The 9,928-nt window shown below is 41.9% G+C and overlaps 1 protein-coding gene across 1 annotated transcript in view; it reads left to right on the top strand.

The window, feature by feature from the left end:
• The first annotated feature begins 756 nt into the window (after nt 1-756).
• LOC103807816 (transmembrane 4 L6 family member 1-like) overlaps nt 757-9,928 on the top strand; it is a 10,240-nt gene continuing 1,068 nt past the window's right edge. Inside the window, exons 1-3 of the mRNA XM_009080567.1 lie at nt 757-927; nt 4,340-4,405; nt 9,342-9,487. Coding sequence (XP_009078815.1) covers nt 757-927; nt 4,340-4,405; nt 9,342-9,487 — 383 coding nt within the window. The remainder of the gene's footprint in view (nt 928-4,339; nt 4,406-9,341; nt 9,488-9,928) is intronic.

Here is a 9,928-nt window from a genome sequence, read left to right as displayed (position 1 = left end):
TAGCAAATAGTTACAGGACTGGACAGGCTTCCAGACTTTCAGATATTTTAGGGCAGGTGCCAAACAGGCCAGTAATCCACAGATTATCTACCTTTATCTGCAGAATAAGCATGTCACAGAAAACTGTAATGAATGTTTCTCCAATTCTTGCTGACGGTGTATTTTTGACTGAAATAGAGGAAATGCAGCTGGGAGGGATGTCTGTGAGGCTTCCCCATTTGCCACAGTGCCAAGGCAGGGTTGAACATTCCTATGGCATTGCTGGCAGCCATTTCCTGCTCTTCTAGATCTTCAGTTCAAGAGATTTCAAATCAGCTTCCCAAGACAGTGATTCCAGACAACCTGGTGCATCCACCTCCCCTACCACACCAGTCCTTAGCCCTACCATGAAGACTTCCAGCCAGTATATCTGTTTTTGTGGTCATGGTTTTGTTACTGGTATTCCCAATGGACAGACAATTGTCTGTTAACAACAAAAATGAAACTCTATGGTAATTTCATACCAACACAGGTTTAGTCCTATAGTTTTAACTATATTTAATTAAACATTCCAGGTTTTATTAATTCCATTTTAAATAAGGTCTCTAAAAGGGACAGAGTCTGTAGAATAGGATAAGCTGTGTAAGCCTTACCTGGAACATTTCTTGCTTCAAAACTGATTCTTCTTTCATTAAAGGAGAAAACTGTTGAAATCCCATGTTTCCTGTGCTGCAGTAACCCAAACCTCCCTGTATCTTTGCTCAGCAGAGTGCTGCCATGTGCACAGGGAAGTGTTCAAAGTGCATCGGGATCGCCCTGTTCCCACTGGCAGCATGTGCCATAGTCTCCAACATTCTGCTGTACTTCCCCAATGGACGAGTTCTGCAGCTCAGTGAGATAACTGATCTGGTCTGGTTTTTCCATGGCATTCTAGGCGCTGGGATACTGGTAAGAGAGAAGCGTTTCTAATGTTTCTTATGGGTTTTGTTCTGCTTTGTTTTAAATTCCGGGGAAAGAAAACCTCTGTTAACAAAAAAGAAAAAAAATTTGCTCTGCATAAACATGAACAGCTTGACTGGGAAGTTGGGTACATGACTGAGAAAACACATGTAAGACAAAAAATTGCCTAATCAAAGAAATACAAGGTGTTCCTGAATAAAAATCAGAACTCCAAGTCAGGAGGAAGCACTAGGACTGGCTGCTCACTGTGAAAGAAGGGTGACCTAGGTGTTCATCCTCCATGAGTCAAAGCAAAGCTGAGGTCCTAAGCTCAGCTGGAGGTTTTCACTACTGTCTGCACACCCTCAGTACTCCACTGACTGATTTTGTGCTCACATAATTCCCCAAAATGTTAAGGGCAAAACTGAAACATGTTTCAGTAGGTGTTAGTTCAAGACCCAGCCAACACTCAACAAATGTGGAGCTGCAAATGGCTTAAACCCCAAAACATCTCATGTTCCCACACTCCCAACTACCTCCTTTTGGGTTTGATCTGGTGTGAATGTACTTTTCCATAACTAGTTCCCCATTCCAGGTCTCAGGAAAGATTTTTTTAATGTGAATATCCATGTCTAGAAGGGAACGTGTTGGAGAATACTTATCTATCCAGTAAATCAGAAAGCCTGCTCCCTTTGTGCTCTTCCAATTTTCTACCTGAGTGCAGATAAAAAGCTGAGCAAGTAACATGCATATGACCAGTACTGGCTGCTATGCAGCCTAAGGAAATGGTAAACTGGCACAGAGCTGGCTACCTCTGCCAAAAAAAAAGTGTGTGTTTAAGAATAATTAACTTAGAAAACAGCAAATCTCATTCACAGTCAGGCTATAATGCAGCTGCCACCTAAGTCTGTGGAAAACCTGCAATGGATGTGCTTCAGACTCATGTTTCCCAAAGCAGAAACATGGTATAAGATCATTCAAAAAATGGTTCTCCACCAGCAGTTTGCCTGCTCCTTCCAGCTACCACTTGGGCCTATTACTCATGCTGAGCTTGAACCTAGGCATGAGTTTCTAGAGGGAAGAAGTGGAATTACATGAGAGACCTGTGGAAAGTTTGTATCACTGCAGGCCCAGGAGTCGTTGGCGTTCAATGAAAGGAAAGCCAAATGTTAGACATGAGAGAGTCACTGGCTCATTGAAGAGGTGCCTTCTTTTAAGGCTTCCACACAGACTTCCCTGTGGCCAGCAGCACATACATCAAAAATGAGAACAGCATGTGAGAGGAGAGGAAAAATTTGCATTGACCTTCAAAACGCAGCATTAGGAGTAATTATTGATCCACAAACAATGCTGTTTAGTGTACATATTTTCCATAAAACAACATGACAAATGCCCACAGGTGAAGAGGAAAGAAAGCATTATCATCAGCTCCATTTTCCAGGTGCTGGAAGCATGGAAAAATGAAGATTGGCTTCTGGGTCTCCTCAGGAGTTAAACAAGAGGCAGAATTTCCCATGTCTGGAGTCTGGTCCGTATCCTGACTCTACAATGAGGAAAGAAAAGGCTGCAATATGTTGCCCCATGCACCTGGCTTCCTCCCAGAGGAAACTTGGGAAAGCCATGCCAACAGGTAGCCTGATCTTGGCGAATCTCCCTGCAACCAGGACACAGCCTCCAGAGCCAGGACTGTGGGGGAAACTTGAGAAGAGCCTGGCCTAGCTCTGTGAGCCAGAAAAGCTGCCTCCACCTGGGAGCTTTGTCTGCAGACTGATACCAATATCATCAGTGCAGTCTTTGGCTTAGCAGCCAGCTCTACCCTCCTCTGCTGAATCTCTAGTGGAAAATACATGATGTGAAAACCTCTCAGTTTCCTTATTTCAAATGTTTAGGGTGTAAAGAGAGGAAGACTGGTTCTGTGTGCCATAGTAACGTCTTTCCTGATGGAAAGCCTATGTGCAATGCTGCAAAATGCCAGACCGAGCCATGGATCACACTCAGCTGTTGTTTTACTGACAACAGCCAAATCTAGCAAATTCTCATTCCCATGTCAAAAGGCAGGTGTTTATAATCAGGCACTGCATAAAAAGAAAGCTGCCAAGCAAACCCTTCATCCTGAGCCAGGCTAATAGATGGCACAAAGATGTTTGCAGCTTAGATGGGAAACCTCGAAAGAAAAGACAGCCCTGGAGGAAAGGGAGTGTTGGTTTGATGGGCAGAGGTATTAATTCTTCTTTTGAGTGCCAGACAGTAGCACACTGGGGCTGAAGCTGCCTTGGGGACCACTTGTGATTATTTAAGAGTTGGCTTCTTTCCAGGAAGAGGAACGCCTTTATAAGCTCAATGTTCTACTTCTCAGGCTTCCAGCTGTGGTCCAGCCACCACTGCAGGTGCTGCAGGTTGCCTCTGGGGTGTGCATAAAAGGCAATGGAGAATAAATTCTTTGAAAAATATTTAGGAGCCTGAAAATCTAAGCAGGTTTCATAACACTGTCCTATACAGTCTAACTGAGATATTTGTACTACAGGCATAAATTCCCTGCTCTTCATTCATCACGGACATTCTGCCCTTCCTGCCCTACATGGGAAAATATATCTCCAACATGTAGTTAGGCTGTTTTTACAGCTTTTACATTTTGTTTGGGGTTCTCCTCCTTTCATTAACTTTATGGGGACTATTTCCTACTTTCTCAAAGGCTCATTTTTATGTGCTGCTCTTTGAGATTCCTTCGCCAGCATTGGTGGGCAGCAGGAGTGCACTGGCTGCACAGCTAGACCCACAAAAGCTTTCTTGCCCTCTAGCTACCAAATTAAAGGCAACTTTTCCTATCTCCAGATTGCCTCTGCAAGGTGGCATTATATTCTGAGACACAGATGGTTACTGACTTCATTGTACCAGTCCAACTCCACCTTATAATTACCACAGAGAAAGCTGATGTGAACTGGGAGTTCCCTGTGGAGTGAAGCCCATTTTGTAGGTTTTCCAGAAGCTTAGCACAAAAAAACGAAGTCAGATCTGTTTCGGGAAATTCAAGGCTGATTTCCCAATTATAATCCAGAGCAGGATGTTCAGGAGATTTAAACTGACATAATTCTCACTCCATGATGCAACTTCTCTGGGCAGAAATTTCATTTTCTTGAAACTGACACATTATTTTCCCAAAAAGCTCTCCAACAATACCCCGCTGGAAAGATGCAGTATAACTTCAGCAATCAGAATTAATGTACCAGCAACTTGCCAGACAGCTCTAGATGTAATCCCACACTTATTTCTGAGTGACTCTTCAGCAGCACCAACATCTAAGCAGGTGTAACTCACAGAGAAGAGACAGAAGGTGGTTTGCATTTGAGGAATGTGATGTCCCAGCTCCTAGAACTCGAAAACCAAGTGCTGCACACCAATTCAGCTTGTGCTTTTCTCACAGGTTATTCTGCCAGCATTCATGATGCTGGGAGCAGGTGGAGCAGGATGTTGCGCTAACAGATGTGGGGTAAGTGGATATTTCTGTGTTGAAATGACACGACAGAGTTTGCACAATAGCTCTTAAATAGCTGCTCAGCAGGTGGAAATGTACAGTGACAACCATCATATCACCATCAGCAGCCATGTCAGGGAAATGCAGAAGAGGAGCTTGATCTACAGCGTCCCTGGGCCGGGGCTGAGAGCTCAGTTAGCCAACAAGAATGTTATGGCATTGCAGCTGCTGATAGGAGGGAAACAAGCCAGGGTCAATGCTGCATCATGTGTGAACAATGCTGAGGGCAGAGGGGTACTACTTCATCACACATACAGAGAAACACAGCTCCAGCTTACCCTGCTAAAGACAATCCTAAAGGCTGAGACATCTGCTTGTTCTTTCTGCTTCCACCAAGCCCTGTTTCGTCCATACCCTTCCGTGGCAATTTGTTTTTTCACAGGTTCATCCCTGCTTTCCTCTGTCAGGGTAGATAGATCCCCTGTTGGCAAGCCCATGCTAAAAGCCCAAGCTGCTGCATCTGGCACTGAGGAGCCAGCACTGCTTTCCACAGCTTTGACCTGTAGCCCACACTTGCCCAAATTTTATGCACATAAAATGTGCAAATGCAATTTAGGCTCTCTGTCATCTAAAGAAAGGCCAGAGAGACTTTTTTCCTCGATAATTAAGAATATTATAATGCGACATGTTACACAGGCATCTCCATTAATCCTCAAGCCCTGGGCACAGACTTCTGTGTGGCTATCATTATTAGCAAGAATACACTGACTTAGAAATTGGTTTTAGTCTGCATCTTTCCCATAAGCAGCCTGGAATGAGAGATTCCATGCAATAAAGCAAGTCTTTTCTGTGCTCTTCAATTAATATTTACTTTGATCCACAAGAAGACCTTTACGTCTTCAAGATGTTTTACTTATGTTAATTCATTATTCATAATACGAAAATAGCATTCTTCATTAGGATGCCAGCAAGTATATCCCAAGGGACATGACATTACATTGATTTGACCAAATGTCACATGCACAAAAAGGATGCTAATGATGGCAGAGCAGGCCTGCTGCAGAGCTGGGATGTGAGCATAGGCACCCTGAAAACAGTGCCTGCACCAGCTGCTTCTCCTGATTTTGCGAAAATGGTGATGAAAAACAGCCATACTCTGGTGGCTCCCACACCCTACTGAATATGGTAAGTCAAGAGGGAAAATACATCTGAACTGGGATGAGTCACACAGCATCTCAAGTATCTCCTCTCCATCCTTCATGCCAGCACTAAATATTACAGAGCCAAGAGTCCAATTTCCCCAGACTGGCTGGGTTCCCTCCCCAGTCCAACAATACAAGTGGTAGCACAGTGTCATCCAGCAGCTCACATCTGCAGATCCCTCACGCTCCTCCATTCCCCTCCACCAGCCTTTCACTGTCTGAGCCATTCCTAGCAGCAGTGCATGAATGACAGGTACACTGTCTGCACCTTCCCATCACTGATTGGCAGCCTATGTGCAGTTCCTCTTCTTCTTTATTTACTGTTATGGAGGAACACAATAGATGTTAAAAAAGTAATTTGATTATACACAAAGATATTTCATAGAATCAGGAGAATCACAGAATCATTTAGGGTTGGAAAAGACCTCCAAGGTCATCAAGTCCAGCATTCAACTGAATACCACTATGCCCACTAAACCATAACATGAAATGGTATATATTTATATAAAGAGAGCTATCTGATGGCCAGGCAATGAAGCCACACAAACCAAAGAACAGGCTCAGTGAGGACAGTATATCTGTGAAAATGCTGAGTTCCAGGACATGAAGACTCTGTAATCTAAAGGCTAGTTTGGACACCTTTCTACTTTGGAAATTTTAGCTATAACATGACAATTTACACTGAATACTCAGCATTGCTTTTCATAGGAAAGGAATAAAGGCTAAAGCACTATTACTGATCAGAATTATTATTCGATCAGAACATATTTTTTTCCTCAGGGCGGGTACTCTATTCTATTGCATTTTGTGCAATTCTTGGTTTAATAGTTTCAGACTTCATCAAAGCCCTTACACATTGCTAAAGTGTCTACAACAGTAATAATAATTACTATATTTCTCATAATTTTTATGCACTTTATTGAGTTCTTCAGTTCACAGCGATTACGTGCTGCACTGTTTTTTCATTGATCTGTTTTAAACTATTACTTGCAAACATACATAAATGGCTTCTTGCCCTTGCATTATGTAGTAATGATTTTGGAAAGTAACTGGTTTAGAAAGCTTCCCTGTCTTGCAGCTTAGCACGTATATATCTGAAAGCTTCCACTGCACTGGCATGATGAGGGAAAAAGGCTCAGCCAAAATCCAGATTCTCTCATTGCATCAGCAAACATATTCCAGTATTATTCTCTAAGCCTTCTTTAAGACTTATCAGTAGGACAAGACTAGACATAGCAGCTTTCCAGACAAACAAACCTAGATAAGCAAAGATATCTGGATAATCAGACAGAATAATAATTCCATGAAAAAAGACTCCAAACTTCAGAGAAAGAAAGAGACAAGAAAGAAATGTGCATGAAACAAGAACCAAGACAATAAAGAGCAGCACAAGCCGGGACAGGAGGAACTTGGTAACTTCACAAAAGCAGCTGATGAAAATGCTCAGAGAATGAATGCTAGAAGTTTTCATGAGCTCACCAAGGACCATCCAAATGTGTGAAGGATAAAGCAGGGAAAACATTAAAATAAAATATGCAAAAATAATCAGAAAAACCTTTGCAAGAGGCCAACACCAAGGACAAAAATGAGGAAAATAATGCAATGAAAAGTACAACTAGGGAAAATGCTGAAAGTTTGAGATGAAGAAATAGTTAATAAATTTTTTGGATTTCCACAGATTATGAGGTAAGCCTCCAGAAAACTCTCCAGAACAGTAGATATAATGGGGAAATGCCACTGCATGTCACAAAATGCCAAGGAGAAGCCAATTTAACAGCTTCAGACTCCTTTCAGTGACAAGTAAATTCTTTGTCTATAGGATCTTGTACATAGTAAGGGAAATAGCTGGGATGAGACTAGTCATGCAGTCTACAGATTTCAAATGAGAAAATCATGTGACAGAGAACAGTCATCAAAGATAGCACTAATGAGTACTACTAGTACTATCTGCTATCATAAAACAAAGACCATTTGACTTTTCTATCGTAATTATGTTTGGGATGCCTCATGCTGCTATGCTGTGCTAAAACAAATTGTTGGCATAATTAAGATCCTTCAACCAAGATGCAGAATGCACAGCTGAAGTAAATGAGAAAAGAAATGGGGAAAAGTGATTCAGGATAGGTAGGAGTTTCAAACAGAGTATCAGTCACTCACCCGCACTGCAAGGCATGGTTTGTGATCTTATTATGAGAGGCAGTGCATCAGCTACAACACTGCTTTGGTCTGGGACAATATACTCAATTACTTACATTTTGCTGACAGTGAAGCTTCTGCTAAGAGGCAACTCAGGTAACATGCAGATAAAGACAAAAGAGAGTATCCAGCTTTGCAAAAAAAAAAAAAAAAAAAAAAAAGACAGGGTTATTAATCCGTTATGATGAAATAAATCTCATGAGAAATCCCAACAACTTCTATCTCAAGGATTACTTTAGAGGCAAAACAACACACAAAATGAGTCAATTCACACACCAGCATCATTCAGAGTTCTACAGAAAGCAATAATGTCATCAACTGGCAAGTTGGAAACTGCATTCACCAGCTTGAACATGTTTAGACAGAATAGTTTTTTCAAGACTTAGCCACAAATCTCCAATGTGGATGGTGGATATTTTCATTTGGCTCATTTGGTAGTGCAGAAGTCTGTGGACCAGCTTGCACTGGGAGAAGGTTTATACCTTCCTTATGGGCTGTTAGATTAGACTAGTATTTGCTAGCAACAGGAAAATGTGAGACCTGAAGTATTTGGGTTCAAACCCAAGCTATGGATAAGAGAGTTTCCCATGTGCTTCCTCAGCCATGCCTCTGCCCTGACTCCAAGGCAGGCCTGCTGCCTTATCCCTACTCCAGGTCTTCCAGTGGCTCTATCAGTCTGGTCCAGAATTTCTACTCCTTCTTGGCAGGGTTGTTAAGAATTACAGCTTGTGATTCTTAGCAAGACTATTGGGAAGCCCGTCCCAGATACATCACCAATAGCACACTCCTGAGATTCTTGCTTCTATATACAAACAGCAACCAGATAAATTCCATCCATTAATAGAAAAGTGCCCCCAAAAGGAGTAAAGGTAATGTTTCTGTGGCAGTGGCTGATGTAAAACATGTAGGTGCATTACATACAATTCGAAGTCACTGCTGGTTTGTTGCCATACACAGCACAGTTAGACTTCTCAACATACACAGTGGCAACCACGTCATGCTGCTGCAAAGTGAAGGAAAGCAGCAATAAGAAAGGTTATTTTGCATTCCATCAATTAGCAAAAACAATTAATGCATCTTCTGATGCTTTCATACCTGAATCAGTAGTTGCTTGCTAGTTTCTGCTGGTGCAAGGGCCAAGAAAGGTGGAGAACTGGAAATGACAAGGCACATGACATGGAACATATCAAGCCAGGACTGGCTTCATATTGGCTTTTGAAAGAAGGCTCACCAGATTTTTCACAATAGGTAGTTTAAGTATAAAACTCTGAATAAGAAAAGCTCTTGGCTTGCCCACTTTTAAAAGCAACACAAATACAGTCTTAAGTCCTTTAACATCTAGGATATCTGCAATCAGAAAAAGTCAACTACTTTTTATTCCCAGAAAAACAAATAATTATTATTATTGTTGATGATAATGTTGTTGTTGTTGATATTGTTATTTTCAGCATATAGTAAGGAACAAGTAAGGAGAATTATTTCCCATTCAGTGTAAGTTCTCCGTGCTACTCAAACCTTTGTGCATGTGATTTTGAAGGTCTTTTTCATTTCAGATGCTGCTGTCAGTGATCCTGACTGTGCTGGGATTCGCAGGAGGACTGTATTGTGCAGTCATCTCCTCTCTGGGGCTGATTGGGGGCCCTCTGTGTGACACAGGTGATGGAGAATACCTCTACCCTTTCAGGAATGACACTCTGAGGTGAGTATGGCTTACAGGCTCCTCCAACTTTCCTTCCCCCACCTTTTTATAGCAAACTTGGATTTTTCCAAAGTGAACTGATGGTCTACCCTATGTACACCAAAACTCACATTTCTCTGAGTAGCACTTTCCAGCTGGTATCTCTTTGACCAAGGAATCATTTTTTGGCAAATTGCCTGATTTCCTTCTGTTGTGCTTGTCAGCAGACCCTTGTGCAAGTTGCACCATGCTTTCAAAAGGTTACCGAGCTGTGAATACCACCAGAGTCAAAAGGAAATGTTTGATTACTATGCCACATTAAACTGCTAAATAATCATGAATTGAGCCTGCTTTACCTATTTCTGAAAAGGAAAGCAAAAATCTTCTCTGAATCTTAAAAGTTAAACTCAGTAACCATATTCTTCAAGCCAGAGCTAGAGGTAATGAATGCACTGAGATACC

The sequence above is a fragment of the Acanthisitta chloris genome, unplaced genomic scaffold (assembly GCF_000695815.1).
Source record: "Acanthisitta chloris isolate BGI_N310 unplaced genomic scaffold, ASM69581v1 scaffold3098, whole genome shotgun sequence".
Lineage (NCBI taxonomy): Eukaryota > Metazoa > Chordata > Aves > Passeriformes > Acanthisittidae > Acanthisitta > Acanthisitta chloris.
This window is presented reverse-complemented; position numbering and strand designations above follow the sequence as displayed.